The 21568-nt window shown below is 27.8% G+C and overlaps 1 protein-coding gene across 1 annotated transcript in view; it reads left to right on the top strand.

Moving 5' to 3' along the window:
• LOC117172305 (transcriptional-regulating factor 1) overlaps positions 1-21568 on the top strand; it is a 640201-nt gene that overhangs the window by 420581 nt on the left and 198052 nt on the right. Inside the window, exon 5 of the mRNA XM_033360077.1 lies at positions 12013-12122. Coding sequence (XP_033215968.1) covers positions 12013-12122 — 110 coding nt within the window. The remainder of the gene's footprint in view (positions 1-12012; positions 12123-21568) is intronic.

The raw sequence follows: 21568 nt of genomic DNA, 5'->3' as shown, positions 1-21568 counted from the left end.
TGAAGCACTTTTTTATTCAATTTTTCAATAACTCCTTAAATTTGTGATTCATTATTAATAAAACTCAGTTCTTTAAATGAACATAGTCTGATTATAGTCTAGCGATGTGACCGACATAAAGCTGTCATCTCGGGTTTCAAGTAATCGAGACAAAGTGCTTCGAACAGTCTCACAAGCCGAATACTTACCAACTGGCAAAACACTTCACATTTCCGCCTACAAAAACTTTCTATGTCACATCGTAAAAGCTACAACCATTTTCATCGACGCCAAGGACGAGTTCGATGTTTACTAAGAACTCAAACGTGAAACCAACGAAAAGAAAGTCTTTTCGATTCATCATAAAAATATGAATAATAAATTATGCGAAAGAAATAAACCCTCATTCTTGCAAACACCCTCAATATATTGATCGTATTAAAATTATGCTAATGTAAAGGTTGGATAGAAAGCTTTTAATCTGGATATTCAAGAATCGATTTTAATATAAAGGAAAGCTTCGCTCTGCAAAATGAGGCAATATAGAAGACCATTGTCCATCAATGATCAGATTTAACGATAATACCACATAATTAGATTCTAACGCTAATTCTGCGTTAGCAATCAAGGCATTATCAGCGCTGGTAATTACCATCCGTAATTACCTGTTCCCTTCAAATATCTTCATCTCTGTTTCGCACTTATCATTAGCTTTACGGTCACAAAATTCCACATAGCCTCTCCACCCTTCGATCTTCTATCAACGACCTTTTCTCCCACTGTTTCCAGGTCATTCCAGTTGAAATCGCCTCTAGATTTCATTCCAGTGTTCCAAGATTGAATTCCAAGGCTCATACCAGCTTCGAGTTCGGCTTTCTTGCTCTAAATGCTATTTTTCTTGCAGTCTTGTCAGCGAGGTTAACTTGCTTTGGTCACTCCTTCCCTAGAGAGTGATAAGATACAGAACATCGAGCACGTCTTCGCAACATGATTATGTTTCAAACTTCTACGTGCATCAGCAATCTCTTAGAACCATTGTTTCTTAGAAACATTTTACAAAAATACTTAACAAGCAAAGACAATTTATCAGCTTTTCTGTGCCATCGTGAAGAATAGTTATAGCGAAAATAAGACAATAATATTGATTTTTCCGGATTTTACAGCAAGGAAATTTTGCGAGGTGGAGATTTTGAGGGTAACTCTACTTCGAAATTCAATTTATAAATGAAATGAAAATAAATAAGTATAAAGCTTTAATTTTTTGTAAACAGAGTCTTTACGATGGCACGAAAAGATCTGTCATATTGTTTTTGGTGTATGTATTCAATAAATTTAGAGAGTCGTTTATAAAGATCGTATCTCAGTAGTAAATTTAATGTCGGAGTTCTAGACATACAACAAACTGAGTTTATAATTTGCTTCCCTGCTATGAAACTTGGCTCAAAAAGGATTTTATTACAAGGCTGTACGCGCTTTGAAGGAGCATCTTATAGGCTCTTTTAGTGTACCTTCATTTACGCCGTAATTGAATTATAAACGCACCTCTGATTCTAATCCTGGCATTGCGGCTGACACCTCCAGTCGAGGCTCATTAAGGCCATGTACTAAAATTAAATATTCATAAAGTTGTTTTAAAATATTTTCAACATGTTTAAAAAGCTTCAAATTTTTATTTTAAAATATTTTAAAATCTGCATTTTTGTTTAAATTTTGTTTTGAAAATTTTCTCTGTCTAAAAATCTTCCAGATTTCTTTTTAATATTGTTGGGAATCTTTTGGAATGTTTTGAAATCTTTTAAAATATTCTTCTAAAATAAATTTAAACCTTTTTAAACCTTTTCTTCGAAATGATCGAAAATCTATTTTTTTTTTAAGCTTGTCGAAATGTTTTTAAGTTTAATATTATTTTCATATGTTTTAAAACTTCTAAATATCTCTTAAACTTACTCAAACGTTTTAAATGTTGTGATCTTGTAAAATTCCGAAAATTTGTTTAAATATCTTCTATATTCTTTTCCGAATATTCAGAAAATTATCTAAAATGATTACGAAATTTTTAAAATAATTTATTGAAATTAATTTTTCAAAATTAATAATTAAAATTAAATTTTTCCCTCAATCTTAAGGTAAAGCCTAAAATTAATTCCCAGTATAAGGACCCCCGGTTTACGATATCCCTGGAACTGATCTCTTCTAGAACTAGAAACCTCCGCAGTTTCGTGATGGCATAAATAAATGATGTACTCAGTCAAGCATGACAAACAGTCTGAGGGCCGCACTCTGAGCGCTTCAGTTGCATCAGGTTGTGTCATGCGTCCAAATCAAACCAAAATGATTCATGTGGTCCTATCTGTTTACTTTTAGATTTCTTCAATTGAGTATCAAGACCAAAACAAGCCATGCCCGTTTTTCCGATTGCCTTCAGTTTGAAAAAGTATACAGTCAATCAGGTTGTCAAAAAAAATAAGTTCGAGATTTTTGAGAACTTCGGTCCACATATTTTCTTAAATAGGATAGGATTCTTAAGTTAAAATGAGAGTTTTTATTATTAATATTATTTTAATTAGGTTCTTATTATACAAAATGAAGCAATTACTGTTATCTTCAATTACAATGTATTTAGCCCGAAATTTAGTAACGTATTGTTGGAGCGTAATTAAATCTTGAAAGGTCATCATTTCCTCTTCTGATGGGACGTAAGCAACTTAGAGGCAAACTTTTGTCCATTCATAGTACAGTAATTAATTAGAGGACTTGTAGGACAGAGAAAGATGGTGCATCTGGTGTCGCACAATGGGCTACAGTTGGATACAATACAAGAGAAATGTGACTACCCAAGATATTTATTATAAAGAATCCTTTTAAAAGAATTGAAAAAAGGTGTTTTCAAAAAATTATTCCTTTAAATAAACTGGTAAACTTACTTCCTTGAATAAAATAACAAAAAAGCTCCACCTCGCGACTTTGATCTTCAATAAAATGTTAGAAGATGAATAATATTCTCCAGAACTTTGTGTATGAACTCTTCTCGATGGCAGAATTCAACAAAATTTTGTTTTTTAAACGAAATTTAAAATTTTCGTTTCTTTTTTAGACTTTTCTTATTAGCGAAGCTGATACCAGATTTTTACTTCTCTTGTCTACCTCGTCGAACAAAGTTGCCAGCATTGTCATTAACGAAATGTAAAGTTGTTCAATATTTTTAGTTTAATTCTTAAAGCCAAATGATTCTTGTTTCAAAAAAACAAGATATGCTGAAAAACGCTAATATATTATATTATTGTTTGAATATTATGCATATTCTTTATAATCTAATAATTTTTCAGTAACAATTATAATTTCTGATGAAACGGACTAACCTAAGGTAACCAAAAAATTACTCATAATTTTAAATTGTATTTTAAACTTGATGTTTTTTTTAAATAAACGCTGAGTGATGTAAAACGCCACCATAACCGAACATTCCTAAAAGGTTTTGAATCTTTTTTGACACATGATTTTTTTTAATATCAATTTCTGACGAAAAACACTAACATAATTTTAAATTATTAAAAGATTATAATCTTGATCAAATTATAAGTATTTATTTATTTTTGTTTGAAAATACCAATTTTTAATATAAAACGCGAACAAAATGAAAAATTGTGAAGTTGAGTTTTCTACAAAAAAATGAATTGTCATCCAAGACGATTAGTTTTCTATAATAACAAATCAACAAAGGCACGAATTGTAAGCAAAAATATATTTTCGACAGAAAGTTAAATTTGCAACCAAACAAATGATTTTTCAACCAAAAAGATGAATTTTCAACCAAATGAATCCAAATTAATTAATTTAAGCTGACTTAATTTATAAAGAGCATTTTCAACAAAAATAATTTTGAATACAAAATATAAATTCTGAATAACTACTTATTTTTCAAGTTTCTTTTTTTTTATTTGCTCTATGGTTATATAAATATAATCTTCTTGAGTATCTGGTGAGGATTCGAAAAGGTTTGTAAAGATTTCAGATATGTCAAAAAAGAATGTAGAAAAATTGCAAGAATTTTTTTACAGGTTTAAAAAAAATATGTAGGTCATTTTAAAAGATACATAGGACTTTATACCGCTTGGAAAAAGTTTCAAAATATTTTATAAATTTTCTAGAATCTTTCAAAATTTTAAAATATTTGTTATCTATTCAAAAATTCCTAAATATCTCATAAACTGATTGAAATTATTTCTAAAATTGCCTCAAAGTCATCTAGATTCTTTTTTTAAACATTTTTGAAATATTTTGAAATGATTTCCAATGTTTTTCAGTATTCTCTTATAAGAAATTTTTCAAATTAAAAAAGATTACAAACTTTCGACAAATCTTAAATAAACTTTTTTATTCTCTTCAAACCTTTCAAAATTCTTTTAAAAACTTTTAATTTTTTTGCATCAATTCTTTAACAATCTGTATTTTTTTTTTAATTTTCTAAATTAATTTTAAGTGTAAAATTATGGTTTTTAAAAAATATCTTCAAGTTATAAATGATTTTTTAATCTTTTTCAATCTTCTTAAAATTGTTTTTTTTTCAAAATTGAAAATCAATTTAAATTTGTCTGGAATCGTGATAACAAATTTTGTGATCCTAGAACCTCTCGAAATCCTTAAAAAGCTTTAAGATTTAATTTCAAAATCTATCAAATTAACACTTTGTTAACAATTTTAAAAAATATTACGTTAAATAATAATTAAAATATTCTAAGCTTTTGTCCAGAATTTGACTCTTCTCGTCTCTTCGTAAGTGTAAAAGGTTTACAAATCATAGTGGTAGCAAAATCTTAAGAACATAATTATTTACCAACATTAAAAAACAATTATAAATCACAATAAAATTACTAGTCAAAAAAACATTTTCTTCGAAACTCAGATATTTATTAAATAGAAAAAACTCATTTTAATCCTCCTTACGTTTCAGTGCACATGCGTACCTTTTTCAAAGGTTCTTAACCTAAATAATTATATAACGATTAGTAATTTTCGTCAGAAAAAATATGATAAATAATTACGTAGATTAAAATACATTGTTACCTGAGTTGATGATGGTTCAAAATAGTCAAACAGATCAAATTTCAGTCCAAAACATTTAAATCAATTGTTAAAAAAAATTGATTTAGTCATTTTAGAAGTCTCAAAATTACTGAGACTTCAATCAATTACACTACATTTTTAAAAAATATAGTGAGAGGAACCAAATTTGCGTAGGTTAGGACGGACGAACAGAAATTGAAAGTTTCAGAAATACATGATCCAGTTTAAATTTGAAATGAGAAATTTAAAAAATATGTATATATACACATACATACATATGCATACATAGATCTGTATGTATATGTACATATATGAACATATAGAGATTATTAATATTAAAAAACATTATTTTATATTACTCTGATAAATTTTATTAATATTTAGAATTTTAGTCTGTAGATTAACTGAAATGTCGAAGAAGAATGTATAAGAAAGGATTGATTTGTTTAATGAAATCACTTTACAATTAACAATTCAAAAACGTTTTGGACACCATGGGTTATTTACCTTACATCCTCGAGAGGTATGGCGCTGTCACAAGACAACAAATTGGAGATTGGTTACATACCAATAGAAAATTAGTTATTCTTAAGGAACAGCGTACTTTCTTAATAAGGTGTAGAAATAATGCCTTATTTCCAACACATATTCAACAAATTTTAAGTAAATTTAATGTAACTAATTTAAATTATAATTTAATCTCAAAATTTCAAAAAACTAAATTCAATTTTCACACAAAATGTCTACGTTTAGAAATTGAAAACCTTGTGAAAAATATCCAAAAATTAGGTCAGTTTTCAAATCACTTACAACATCGTTTCTCAAGAGTTATATCTGATGGCTCATTGAACAAGTCTTTTTGATTCACAAGATTTAGGTCTTCGTAATCTAAAATACTCAAAACGTGATGATGTATAAAAAAATTTGACTTATTAAGAAACAGGTCTTTAGTTTCTAATAGAGAGATTGCTAATTTTAGATTAAACAAATGTTTTAGGAATTTATCAACAGTTGAAATCCCTTATGATGTTGCTGAAATCTTACCATTAGGAAACAAATTTGGAGTTCCTTTAAATGTTAATAGAATTCCTGTCAATAGTTTAGTTGCTAATATTGAAAATTCTATCCAAACTATTAAAGAAGATTTAAAATTTAATACTCGAAAAACTGTTACTCAAATAGTCTCAAATTACAGTAATAATAATAAATTTACAAATTTAGAAAAATCTGTTCAGTTAGTTGAAAATTTCCAAAAAAAATCATAAAGATTTAATTTTTGTGAAGGCTGATAAAAGTAACTTAACGGTTGCAGAAAATAGAGACGATTATAACATTACAGTTGAAAACATCCTTAATAATGATATTTTAAACAAGAATATTAAAACTAGTATGGTTCCAACGATTGAAAATAAATGTAATGGCATAGCTACTAGATGGGAAAATAAAAGATTAATTAACGATCAATGTCCATACAATTTAAAAATTCACAATAGTGTTTAGTAGCAAAAGCTTATGCTCTCCCTAAAGTTCACAAACCTAATTTAAGTTGATGACTAATTGTTTCTACTGTTGGCTCCCCAACTTATAAATTATCAAAGTATATTTCAAATATTTAAAAACCAGTTTCTATAAACACTGGCTCATTTGTAAAAAATAGTTGGGAACTTAAAGATCGTTAAAAAAATATAAATGTACCAAAAACCCATTCGATAGTTTCTTTAGAAGTTGTGTCCATATATGACAGCATCCCATCAGATATCGCTTTAGTTTGCATTGAAGAAAAACTTAATTTAAATCATAACTTGACAAAAATAACTAATAATGAATTTTTAGTAGATACCAGAACAGTTTTTAATGGTACTGTTTTCTCCTTTAATAATAAATTTTATTAATAAATTTCGGGTTACCCTATGGGTTCACCGTTATCTCCAGCAGCTTCTAATTTAGTTTTACAAGATGTCAAAAAAATAGCTTTACAATTGTTAGATTTCACACCTATTTTGTACAAACGATATGTCGACGACATTTTAGCCATTATTCCTACAGATAAGATTCAAGTTTTGTTAAATGTGTTTCATAGTATTGAAGATTGTATAAATTTCACTCATGAATGTGAGATTAATAATGTTATTAACTATCTTGATTTAAAAATTATAAAAACTCCAAATGTTGATTTATTAACCAATTGGTATAAAAAACCTTCTTGGTCTGGTAGATACTTAAACTATAATTCACATAATTTATTTGGGCATAAAATTAGTTTTATTAAGGGTTTAGTAGATCGATGTGTAAAAATGATCTGACATTCAATTTAGAAAAGAAAATTTGAATCAATTAAAAACAACTTTAGTACAGAATAGCTATCCTCTTGAGTTTGTAAATTACATCATTACAGAACGCATTCATGAGATTGACAATAACAGTAATAAAACAAACAAGAAAAGTAATTGGAGTGATACTTATAATAGATTTAATTTAAATGTCACTTTGCCTTACATTCAGGGTCTATCAGAAAGGTTAAGAAATTCACTTAAAAAGTTTAACATTAATGTTTATTTTAAAAGCACTTATACTTTAGATAATTATTTATTAAAAAGGAAGCACGTCGATTCCATTGAAAATTTATCTAGTGTTATTTATTTAATTAAATGTAAATGCTTTAATAAAGCTTATATAGGTGAAACTGGCAGGAGATTAAAAACTAGAATTGCTGAACATAAAAGAGATTGTGAAGTTGGGAATTTTAACACAGGTCTTTCGCAACATTCTTGAAATTCCAATCATTACTTTGATTTTGATTTTAAAAGCATTAAAACATTAGCTACAGAAAAAAATACTTATCAACGACGTATTATTGAGTCTATTTTTATAAACAAATATCGTCAGATTTCCGTTCATTTACATACTGAAATTCTAAATATTAATAAAATTTATCATATTATTATAAAATAATGTTTTTTAATATTAATCATCTCTATATGTATAGATGTGTATGTATGTTTTATATGTGTGTATATGTATGCATATGTATGCATGTGTGTATATATAATTTAATATAATTATTTAGTTTAAGAACCTTTGAAAAAGTTACACATGTGTAAGGAGGATTAAAAGGAGTTTTTTCTATTTAATAAATATCTGAGTTTCGAAGAAAATGTTTTTTTGACTCGTAATTTTATTTTGATTTAAGATTTGACCGTAAGACATAAACAATTAAAATCTGCGATTTGAAATCAGTAAAAACAAAAAATTACATGTTCTTTTTTATCAATAATTTTTTTAAAAATTCAGAAATAAATTTTATCAAGGGGTTATGAGTATAATCTTTTGTCATTTTTAAAACATTTGCTCAAAAAGTTAATGGCAGTATTGTTCCAGTTATTATTAACGAATCGTTAAGAATTTGAAGTTTTTCTTGCAGAAATAAGTTTTTAGAATTAAAACTGATTATTTGGCAATTGCGATTTACAGTATTGTAACTAGGATAGGATTTTCTAAAAAAATCAGTCCCTTGTATAAAATCAAAAAATCTCCACCTCGCGACTTTATTCATAAGTGAAAGAGGGACCCCAAACTAAACCGAAAATCCACCCCTTTTTGCGCCCAACTTAGCTTTTGAAGGAAAGAACATAAATTGTCGCAACAAAGCTCAAAATAATCGCCAATGATTGCTGTAACCGGGTTTGTCATTAGTTTACCCGAAAACCAAAAACGACCCCTATAAGGGGGTGGAAATAGGTAAAATCAATTCGTATCAATCTAACTTAATTCTGCTTATTTAGCACCATTTCAACCGTTGAAACTGAAAAATTACCCCTATCAGGGGGTCGAAAGTACTTCATGACCAAGAACGTAAATACAATATTTTTAAATTACTTTTCTTTTTTACAGATATAGTCACGTTAGTTTCTAATAGATTTCCAGCATTACAGTATAATATGTACCCCAATCATACTTATTCATGTTACCGCTATTGTTTCCACCACCTGATAGGGGTGGTTTTTTGTTTTCGGGCAAACTAATGACAAACCCGGTTACACCATGCGTTGACGATTATTTCGAAGTTTGTTGTGTCAATTTATATACTTTCCTTCAAAGACTACGTTGGGCGCAAAAGAAGGGGCTGATTTTGGTGTCCATCTTTCAGGAAATAACTATTTTCCTCTAAGACGTTGTATCTGCGCTCTCCCCGATAGCAAAATTAAATAAAAAAATTTCGCGATAGTAACATAAAATTTTTGTTTTTCCTCATGCTTTCGTTATTAGCGAAATTGACACAACTTTTTCGCGTCTCTTGTCTAGCTCATCGGTCAAAATCACGAGCATTGTCTTCATAAAATTATTTTTCAAACGCATCCCTTTTTCACTAACTCTTGTTCTTCCCTTTTTCTTTGAGTGGATCGATGTCGACAGCAAAGCATTCTGTCATTAAGGATCAGATACCAAGGACTGTGCAAAAAATGGCACAGGCGATCAATCTTCTATAAGTCGAAGCTTCTGGTTGCAGGACAGGAGCTCTGAATCGCGGGATGGATTTGGCTGGCAAAAAGTTCTTTATAAGCGACGCGACAAAATCGATCCGTGATTACCTTAGGTTGAACGAACTCTTAAGAGAATTGTTTTTTAAAAGTGAAATTTTCTAAAAGTTTTTTCTTCTTATGAATTCTAATGCGATTGCAAAGTACTATATATGTATTCACCAACAAAAGAAAAATGGATACATTCAATATTTTTGAATAAATCATTTCATGCGTCACGAAGACGCGAATAATTGCATCCAAGGTACTACTGTTTTATTTTAAATATAAAATAATCCTCTTATAAATTATTGAATAAAATCCTGAAAAATTCAAGATGAATCTAAAAGATGTTAAGCTAAATTAAACAAAAACCAAAGAAAACATTAAAATCCATTGAGTTGAGTAGAATTGAGTACATTTAGCAGAATTCAAGTATGCTAAAATATCAAGAGAATTTAAAAGAATTTTAAATAAGTCAGGATCGCTTTCAAATTCTTTAAAATCTCTTTAACTTATTGAAATTATTTATTAACTCCTTAATCTTTTTGAAGCTATCCCAAAATATATAAAATTCTTTCAAATCTTTTGAAATCTCTTGAAAATTTGCAAAGCTTTTGAAAATTTCTCCCAATTTTCCAAAATACTTTGAAATCTTTAAAATCACGTAGAATTAGTTAAAAGTGTTTCAATCTTCCAAAAATGCCCCAAAAGTAATTTAAAGCCCATTGAAAATTTCTTCGAATTTACTATTCCAAATTATTTTTAATCTTTTGAAATCCTTAGCATTTTTTTTAAGCTCTGGAAATTTTCTTGGCATTTAAAACAATATTCTAAATTCTTTAACATTTTTTTAAATCCCTTACAATTTTTAAAGAACTCAAAAATGTCATGGAATTTTGTAAAGATACACTAAAATCTGTCAAATTATTTAGAGACTTTTTCAAATTGAATAAATCTGTTTAAAAATTCCTTGAAATCTTTTATAGTATCCTAAAATGTTAGAAACATTCAAAATCTTTTGAAAAACCTTGAAAGATTTTTAAAGCTTCTGAAAAGTCCTTGACATTTTTATCTATTGATAGTTTGTTGAGCTCTTTAAAATTCCTCGGATTAAAAAAAAAACGTAAAACTTTTAAAGTGAGTTATCTTAAAATCGTTAAGATTATTTTAAATCTTTAGAATTTGCTTAAACTATTTAAATTTCTTTGGAATTATTCAATTAATTTACATTAGTTATTTGAAATCCACTAAAATATTATAAAATCCCTTAGAAATAAATAAAATCTGATGTTATTTCTCGAAATCCTGTTAAATTTATAAAAATAACTTTAAAGTTTTTAAATCACTTAAAATCATTGAAAAATAGACTTTATCAAAATACTTGAAAATATTTCTAATTCTTTAATTTTTTTAAATCTCTAATTTTTTTATAAACTCTCGAAAATTTCTTAGAATTAAAAAAATATATTTTATATCCTTCTCAATGATTTGAAATCCTTCAAAGCTCTTGAAAATTCCTTGGAATTTTTAAACATACTCTTAAATCTTTCAACTCCTTTGAAATCACTTACAAATATTGAAATGTATTAAAAAGTCCCAAAAAAATATTTCAAGTCCTTAAAAATCTTTTGAGATCCCTTGAAATTTGACAAAGTTCTCAAAATCATCTTTGACATTTTAAAAAATAAAATCTTGAACATTCTTGGAAATACCTTTAAATTATTGAAATCAATTTGAAACTCTTTAGCATCTGTTCAAATATCCTAAGTTCTTGAAATAAATTTTAATCTCTGGCATTACTTTGAAGTGTTTAAAAATCTTTGAAATTCCATTTTTAGAGTTTTTCAAATGATTAAAATCGATTAAACACTTTTTGGAAATTTTTCAAATAACCTTAAGCTTCCAAATCTCTTAAAATCCGTAAAAATGCCTTTATTGTTTTCAAGTTTTGGAAAATTTCTTGTTGAATTGTTTAAAATATTTTAAATCCTTTAAAATGGTTTGAAATCCCTCAGAGAATTTTAATGCTGTTAACATATTCTTTAAATTTTAAAAATCACCTAAAATCTTTAAAATTCTTTGGAATATCTTCAAATTATTGAAACCTATTAAGAATTCTTTGGAATCCTTTAAATACTCGTAAATATTTGAAAACCTTCGAAACTTCTCAAAGCTCTTGAAGATTTCTAAAGTTTTTTAAAGTATCCTGAAATCTTTTGAATTCTTTTAAAATCCCTTCAAATGATTGAAATCTATTACAAAATTTCTCAGAATTTTTTCAGATAATCGTGAAGAAAAAATTGAGTAAAAAGCTATTTGAGGAAAAAATGAGTTACCTAAAATACTTTTACGAAAATTTCCTGATTTTTGTGATTTTTCTAGTGACTTTTTTCTAGTTGTTCTTGTAAAAAATCTATTTTTGAAATTTCTTTATATTTTTTGGTTTCAGGGAGTAGTGAAGAATCTAGAACGGGAGCTGGAGATCCCGGTAAATTAGGTGTGAAAAAACCGAGACCAAAAGCTTCCTCGCCAAATAGACAAGGTCCACAGCAGTGTCAGGTGAGTCAAAATAAAAAATAAATTTTTTTATGATTATTTTTTTGTTTGCCGAGATATTATAGGGAATTTAAAAAAGTTTTTTTTCTCATTCTAGAGAATAAAAAGCTAGTTTTCCCAATTGTTTGATTTGAATTTCCGATTCGCAGCAGAATCACGTTTTACGTTGATGACAGGAAGCGTGAAATTAATTTTCGAGTCCTGCAGGCCCTGCGGACGAGTGAATTAGAGATTGGCCCGCTGACCGCAAAGTCTGTTCCAAAAATTCAGAAAACTCACAAATTCCAACTGTCGCGGGTCTCTGCTCACAACCCATTCCCTTGTCATGGTCGACCGAATGTGAAACCATCGGGAGCTAACGAGTCCGACCTATTTTCTACTTCCACTGAAGCTTTATTTTATTTGTCGAAAAATCTTCACTGGGTTGAAAACCACCCTTTTCGTTAGAAAATAAAATAAAATTTTCAATAGAAAGTCAATGTTTTTACACCAGGCTTTAAATTACTCTACTTTCCAAAGTTCCTACATTTTCGGTTCGGGACTTTTTTTTAAATTCTTTTTGGTCCAGTGTTAGTAATTCCATTTTTTATAAATTTATTTATTTTAATACTAAAAACTCTTGAATTAATTGGAACTCAACAGTAATGCAGAAGCTTTAAAACATGGCAGATATGGGGAATTTTGTCACTTTAAAATAAAACATAAAGTAATAAGATATTAAAAAATTTAACGAAACTCCCAGTCACTATACCATGGCTTAAAACTTCCCGACTTTTTATAGTTTACTATTTGTTTGCACAAGACTTTAAAAAATGTTTTTTGGGTTATTGATATCAAAATCTACTTTTTTAATGAAATAGTATGTTTTTAATATTATAAAAATTTAAGTATTAAAAAAATCCTAATCACCACCATGACTTCAAACTAACCTACTTTTTATAATTTCTTGTTTTACAGTATGAGACTTTTCAAATTGCTTATTGGTCAAACAATATCGAATTTCACTTTTTTCATGGATTAATATATTTTTCATATTATTAATTTTCGAATTATTTGAGCTCGAGAGTGATACGTAATCTTGAAAACGCGCTAGATATCGTAAATATATTAATATTACAAACGTTCTAATTATTTGGATTTGACAGTAGTGCAGAATCTTGAAAATATGGTGGAGATCGGGACATTTGTTACCACAAAATAAAATAAAAAGTAACAAGGAAGTACAAAAATGATTAAAATTCCCAATCTCTAGCCTCGCTTCAAACTACCCATTTTATATTTTCTACTTTTTCGGTACGAAACTTTTTTTAAATGCTGCTTTTCGACCAATGTTATCAAATTCCCCTTTTTTCGTAAATTTATTTGTTCTCAATATTAACTCTCGTAAACTGAGCTCTGTAGTTAGACAAAATCTTCAAAACATGTTAAAGATGTCCAGTGGTATAAAATTCTACATTTTTGTCATTATAAATTCATTTGTTTTTAATATTATAAGTTTTCGAATAAATTGTGCTTGACAATGGGACAGAATCTGGTAGAAATGGCACAGATTAGGAATCTTGTTACTACAAAAAAAGTGAAAAACAAAAACATGTGAAAAAGGTGGCAAGATTCCCAATCTCTATCATGGCTTTAAACTCACCTACCTCTTATAGTCTCTATATTCTTGGCACGGGACTTTTTTTCAATGGTTTTTGATGCGATATTATCAAATTCCACTTTTTTGTAGATACATTTTTTTTAAATATAAAATAACAGAAAAAATTAACGAAAAAGTACAAAGAAAGTAACAAAATTCCCAATATCTATTATGGCTTTAAACTTTCGTACTAATTATAGTTTACAATTTTCTGGCACAAGCCTTTTTTTAATGCTTTTTAGTCCAGTGATATCATATTCCACTTTTTTCATGAATTGATTTTTATAGTGTCAGAATCTTGAAAATTAAGATAGGGAAGAGGATTGGTAGAGGTTGAGAATATTTTTAAATAAAAGAACAAAAAATAATAAAAAAAGAAGTAAAAACAATAACGAAATTCCCAATCTTCATTATAGCGCAAAAAATAATTAAAAACTCGAATCGCCTGCAAAAAGTTGAATTGTTAATTTAAAAAAAAAAGCTTGAACAAAAAACTTAATTTTTAACCAACCAGTTGACTTTTTGAAAGAACTAGTTTTCTTATTTAACCCAGAAGATAAATTTTCACTTAAAGTTATGAAACTTTAAACATAACAATAACGTTCTAATACAGTAGTTCAAATGAACAAAAAATTTTCAACAATAGACTTCATTTCTCAACTAAAGCAGATATAATGACATAATTTAGTTTTTACCTTAAAAAATACATTTTCAACTAAAAATAAAACCATTTTTTTGTGTTGATAGTTGAAGTTTCACCAAAGTAAATGAATTTTTAACTAAAATGATGAATCTTCAACTAGAACAATTAATTTTCAACAAAGCAGTTCAACTTTAGACGAAGCAGTTGAATTTCTGACCAGATTGTTAAATTTTCGAGCCAACAATATGAATTTTGTGCAAAACAGTTGAACTTTTCAACAAAATTAACTCTAGAAAAATCAGCTCTTAGCCATTTTTTATGCTCATTTTTAATAATCACAATTTTGCTTATTAAACCAATTATTTAAACTGAATAATTATTTTTTAATGAACTTGTAAAAATTGTAAGTTCAATTGGAGTGATTTTTATCAATTGAAAAATAATACTTTGATTTCCTATTTTTTTCCGTCTCAACAGTGTATTTTCATAATTCTTTTTAAAGTACACCAAAATGTCGCTTCTAGTCCAGTGTCGGGGGTTGCCTTCAAATAACCTTGGACTAAATTCGAGGCCATCAAAACGTAAACAGTCAGGGCTGCCTGAACTGGTTCCAACTGAAATGCATGCTATTGCCCAATATACTTGATTGAGTACTCTCGCACAGCGGTCCTTCCAAGACGACTATTGCAACCACTCTCTCCCTGCTCCCCTGAGAAACTGCGGGCGTCAATATTTCTAGGAAGCTTGAAAGCGGGGGAACTAAGACGTTGAAGCAAAAATAAAGGAGGCGCGGTGCGATCTTTGTTTTGTTGGGACTAAAGTAAGCGAGATTTAGTCAGTAATAAAAGTAATAGAAAAGAAATTAGCTATCTGTCTAGAAAAGGGGCACAAAGAGACTGTCGTTATTGCACTGGTGGATAAAATGTAAGCGTCGTTATTGTAGGAGCGATGATAAAGGAGTTCAGTTTATTGCAGTGTTAAGAATAAATTAGGCGTGATTACATCAGTACTAAAAACAGTAACAATAAAATGGGCTATCTATCTAGCAAGTGGGAATAAAGAAGACGACGTTATTGCAGTGGTAGGTATAAAGTAGGCTTGGTTACTTCTGTGGCCGGGATAAAGAGGCGTGAATAATAATGAGGTGACGACAAAATAGGTGGGTTGATTATAGTTTTTTGAGATAAAGTAGGCGTGGTTGAATCATCAGTAAAAGTAGTAAGAATAAAATGGCCTAGCTCTCTAGAGAAACGGCGCAAAGAGGCTCACGTGATTTTAGTTATTGGATATAAAGAAGGCGTGTTTATTTTCGCGGTTGGGGATAAATAGGCATGATTATTGAAGAGGCAAGGATAAAGGAGATGGGCTTATTATAGTTTTGTGGATAAATTAGGTTTAATTAAATCATTAGTAAAAGTGGTAAGAATAAAATGAGCAACCTGTCTAGAGAATCGGGTCCAAGAGGCCCTCACCATGGGAGTGGTGGTACTAAATAGGCGTGGTTATTTATGCGATGGGGATAAAGAGGCGTGTGTATTAAAGAGAAAAGGATTAAGGTGAAACGGTAACTACCTGCGATCAGTGTATGCAAAAGCACCCCCAAAATAATTCATCAATTGAAATTATTTTTATTGCATTGTAAAAGGTTAAACGTAATCTATGGCGGGCTTCTCTTAAAAATCCAAATTATTAATATTTTTTGAAAACAAATTTTAGATTATATAATTTCGAAAATTTTTGATGCTCAAATAACGAGAAGCCCGCCATGAGGAAAGTAAGAATGAACATATTATAACCGAGAAAAGATTGATTTATTAATTTATTTAGACGCCGTTTTGCACAAACCAAAACGCAATAAATCAGGCGAAACAGTGTAGAAAACCCGTTTTTTTAGTTCCGTGATTTACCGCCAGAGGTCACTGCTGATCTATTCTTGCATCACAGATTGATAGTTAAGAATATATAATTAATTTCCTTTATTTGTATTTAATGAACTCGTAATGTAAAGTTCCATGTCTTATTAATTCATATTTTAACACATGTTTTTGATAATCAACATAAAAATTGAATTTAAGGCTATCTCCACAAATATTGTAATGTCGGTAAGGTGGAAACATTACTTTAGACCTTTAGCGAGACGAAACTTCTGCTTATGATTGCTTCTTTGAAAAATAATGACATTATATTATCACATGGCTACATTTCTAAATTGATTGTACAATTCTAAGCTCTTTAGAAAATTATAAGAACATAATTTTACAATGTATTCTCGATCAAATCATCTCTGAGTGAAGAATTTTGTACAATAAAGTTTTATTTGTGCAAAATCACGTCTAGAATAATAACACAATTTCGTAGTTTCTTCAGTTTTCTCAATCTTGGGTGGAGGGGGGGGGGGGTGCGTGAACTCAAGTAAAAGTAGCATAGTCTAATTTCTGAAATAGATGACGCCCGCTCTCAAGACTTCACCCTCTAGCCTTTTGTTGCACTGACGGATTACCAGTTATTACCTGCGAACGAACATGCCGATCCTCGAAAATATCTCAGTTTCGATTTAAATGGTTACATTTTCAGTTAAAAGAAAATTAATTTCAACAACAAAATTCAAAAGAAGGAAAGCATTTTTAACTAACATAATGAATTTTCAACTAAAATAGATGAATTTTAAACCGATAAGATGATTTTTCAAGAAAAAAAGATAATTTATTAATCAAAATTTGAATATTTAAATTTTCGTCTATACAAATAATATTCAACCAAAGAGTTGAAATTTTAACTGAAATAATGGAATATTAAATTGAAATAATTACATTTTCACTTTTAAAAACATATGTATTTCAACCAAAACAATTTTTTTTAAATAGTTACATTTTTAAACAAAGTTATGATTTTTCAACTATAATCATTAATCTTTTACTAGAATAATTGAACTTTCAACCAAAGAGAATAATTTTTTAATAAAATGATTGCTTATGTAAGTTTAATAGATCAATTTTAAATCAAAAAGATGAAATTTTATCGAAAGAGTTTAACTTTAAACCGGAATAGTTTAATTTTTAACCAAAAAGTGAATTCTAAAACAAGAAGATTAATTTTAAAACAAAAAGATTAATTTTCTACCAAAAAATAAACATGTTTTTAAAAGAATACATGAATTTTCAATTGAAAAGGACAATTTTGCAAACAAATAGTGGAATTTCGAACTAAGGAAGATCAATTTTGAATCACAAATGGAATATTAAAAATTTCCAGTTTAAAAAATTATTTTTTAACAGAACTGATGAATTATCAATTAAAATTCTGACTCTACAACTCGCATAGATTAACTTCATGCCAAAAAGATGAATATTCAACTACAAAAAGCAAATTTTCAATTAACAAATTGAATAATTACATTTTCAGTTCATAAAATTAACTTGCAACCAAGGAGCTAAATTTTAAATAACAATGGGTAAATATTCTATTTAAATAGTAACATTTTAGTTTAAGAAAATTAATATCAACAAACAAAAATCATTTGAAAAAAATAGTTATATTTTCAAACAAAGCGATGAATTTTCATATGATTCTTCAAACTGTAATAGTTGAATTTTAAGCCAAAAGATAAATTTTCTACCAGAATTGTGAATCTTTAATTAGAATTTTCCAATTTTAAACAAAAAAGATAAATTTTTAACCAAGAAGGTTAACTTCTATCAAAAGAGAATTAATGAAACAGAAGGTAATTTGCAAACAAAAATTGAGGAGTTAAATTTTTCTATTAAAAAAATGTATGTTAAATGAAATAACTGAATTTTTGTTTGCAATGGTGTATCTTCAACCATAAAAATTAACTTTCAACAAAAAAGTTTGACTTACAACCAAGTAATTAAATTTTTATTCCAAACACATTTTTTCAACGAAAGACGTAGTAGGGGATATGAGGAACTGAAAAAGACGATTTTCTAAATTTGATTTCTTAAGTAAGAAATATTCTTCCATAAAACAGAAAAAATTACGAACAAACTGTCAAATTATCAAGCAAAAAAATAAATCTTCAAATAAAAATGATCAGTTTTTAACCAAAAATGGAATAGTAAAATTTCAGTAAAAAAAAAACTAATTATAAAAAAGTTTTCAACAACATAGTTAAATACAGTAATATACATCAACTTTTATAAATGCAAAATCATTGTTATTCAATTTTATATCGCAAGACAAAAGGAAAATTTAGCACGCTCTTGAAAAAATGCCCTAACTTCACGAAAAATCCCTGAAATTTTAACGTTTTTCTAGATGTATAAAATTCTGGATAAAATTTACAAAAAAGTTTTTTTTTATGATAGGAAATATCTGTTACACTTGATGGGACTTGCCCAACCTCTAAATACAATTTTTTTTTTAAATTGTTCTAAAATCTTATTAAATATATACTTGAAAATGAAAAAAGCATTACAAATTTTTCCAGGAATCTATTTCCAATTTTGTTATTTTCTTGGGACTTGAATTTTTCCTGCAATTTTTTGAAAATCTGGCAAAATAAAAAAAATTACTTGAAAATCTTCCGTATTTTGTTTTGAAAATTTAAAAAAAATTAATATTTTTCAAAATAATTTTTTGACAAAAAATTAATTTTTAGTTTTCCTGGGAATGTGGATAAAATTATTTCATTCTTTTGAAGCTTTTCAAAAAACTTAGAAAGCTTCTACATATTGTGTTCAGAATCTTCCAAAATCTACGTTTTGTTTACAATTGTTAAAAATTGTTTCATGCTTTAAATTATTTTGGAATTTTTTAAAAACTTCTAAATATATCTTATACATACTCGAATTTTTTCCAAATTAATAATTGACTACATATTTTTTCAGTTTCTAATGAAAATTATGTTTGGTTGAAAATTGATATCTTTGGTTAAAAATTCTTTATTTTTTAATGTTTTAGTTTAAATTCATGTATTTTGTAAGAAAAAAATCTTCTTGGGTGAAAAATTAATCTCTTCGTTTGCAAATTGAACTACTTGGTTAATACCATTTTTTGTTAAAAAATACTTTTTTGTGGTAGAAGACACATTTTTTAAATAAAAAATGCATTTCTTTTAATTGAAAGTTTGATTGAAAATGTCTATTTTATTTAGTTTAAAATAAATGTTTGAACTGCAAATATAAGAGGTAAGAAAACAAAAAGTGTCAGCATCAAAACGTCTGGATCGGGTAATATCAAACATATTATTTTTTTAAAGAAGGATAATTATTTTCAAAATTTGCAAAGTGAAAAAATATTTAGGGGTAGTTTTGAGAAATGCAATTGTTTGAGAAATAAACGAAATCCATGATGCTAGTTAATAAGTTCTCATTTGTGGTCGAATTGTAGCTTCCGGATTTTCCCAAATTAAGTAAACTGTTGCATCAATAAATTAAAGCTACTGCAGCATATTTGAGTAGAATATACTAAAAAATTACCCTGATATAATTTTTGTTTGTAAGTTATTGGCCGTCTATTCATATTAATTTTGGTCAGTTTCTTCCTTCTGACGATTATACTTTTAGTTAAGAATTTTATTCTTAGGTTGCAAAATCAACAATTTGATGAAGAAGTAATTCTTTGTGTTTGATATATCCACTATTATATTATTCGTTGAAAATTAATTTTTTTTTAGAATTTTTTTTTTAATTAAAAACTTCACTAGTCAATTTTTGGCCAAAAATTGTTTTTCTTTCACAACGAAAATTCAACTACTCGGGTAAAAGTTTAACCACTTTGTTAAAAATTAAGTTTTTGTTGTTTCACGGTTCAAATCTATGGTTCAATATTTAATAATTTGGTGGAAAATCATTTTTTTTTTTTAATTTAACTTCTACCTGAAAATGATAGTATAGTCCATTTTCTGTTGAAAATTGATCTGTTTTACTTAGAACTTTGTATTCATTGGTAGAAAGCTAATTTTTTGGATTGAAATTTATTGTTTATTCGTTAAACTGCAACTGTTTTATTCAAAATTAACTCTTTTGTGAAAGTTGATCAATTTGGATGACATTTTTTTCTTTCTTGACTGAAAAATTTTTAATTGTTGAAAATTCGTCTTTTTTGTAAGAAAATCAAACTTCTGTGTTGAAAGTTGAACTAACTTGTTAAAATCTTTGTTTGGTTGAAGATTCATTATTGGTATTTCAAATTCTTCTCTTTGTTTCGAAATTAAATTATTTTGCTAAAGATTTGTCTTTTTGATAAAAAATTAATATTTTAGAATTGGAAATTCAACTGCTTTGTAGAAATTTCATCTTGCAGATTGAAAATTTGTGTTGTTTTATCAAAATTTAAGCTCCTTTGTTAAAAATTTATTTGTATACCTGCAGATTTATCATGCTAGTTAAAAATTCATCTTTGGTTAAAAATTCAACTATTTTGTTGAAGTATTTATTTACTGAAAAATTATCTTTTTTAGTCGAAAATAGAACTATTCTTTTGAAAATATAGGTAGAAAATAAATCATTTAAAAAGAGATTATTACACACGTAATTCAACTTACTTTAATTATATTAACAACAACAAATTATTGGGTACTGAAAATGTTATTATATTCGCTAAAGTTAAAGGAATAAATAAAAGGATAACTTTAAAATATTTTCGATTTCAGTTTTGTGATTTTCACAGCGGTAAAATAAACAATTACCAAAAAACAGTTTTCGACCATAAAATCGGATTTTGGGGGCGTATAATAAATTTCGCATTTGAAACATTTTTAGAAAGGTACCTGAATAAATCAGTTTTATCCTGAAAAATTTGGAAAAGTCCTGAATTTTTTTTCCACAAACGCTAGACACTCGGGGTATGTTTTCAAGTATTTTTCTTTACGTTCAGTATTTTACCTTTGCCTGAGGTTATAAAAGTAGCTTTTATGAATACCGAAATTATTTAATTTTTTATATTACAATTTTACAAATTTTATTCTTTTTCTTTTATGTGATGCAAATTCATTATTTCTCACGCAGATAGCATACATAGATGAAATCCTTGTCAATTTTTCATATTTCCCTGCAGCTGAGCAGGTAAGCCAGTGGTCGGCACACTCTTGCCCTGGGCAGGCGAGCGAGCTTGGCCAGACCACCCCTTTCCTCAGGGGTCCTTTGTTAGAAAATGGGACAAAAATGTGAGATTAAAAAATTCGTAATTTTGCGATCAGTGAGTTAA

Source organism: Belonocnema kinseyi, chromosome 5 (assembly GCF_010883055.1).
Source record: "Belonocnema kinseyi isolate 2016_QV_RU_SX_M_011 chromosome 5, B_treatae_v1, whole genome shotgun sequence".
NCBI lineage: Eukaryota > Metazoa > Arthropoda > Insecta > Hymenoptera > Cynipidae > Belonocnema > Belonocnema kinseyi.
Note: the sequence above shows the minus strand (reverse complement) of the source record. Positions and strands in the feature narration are given on the sequence as shown.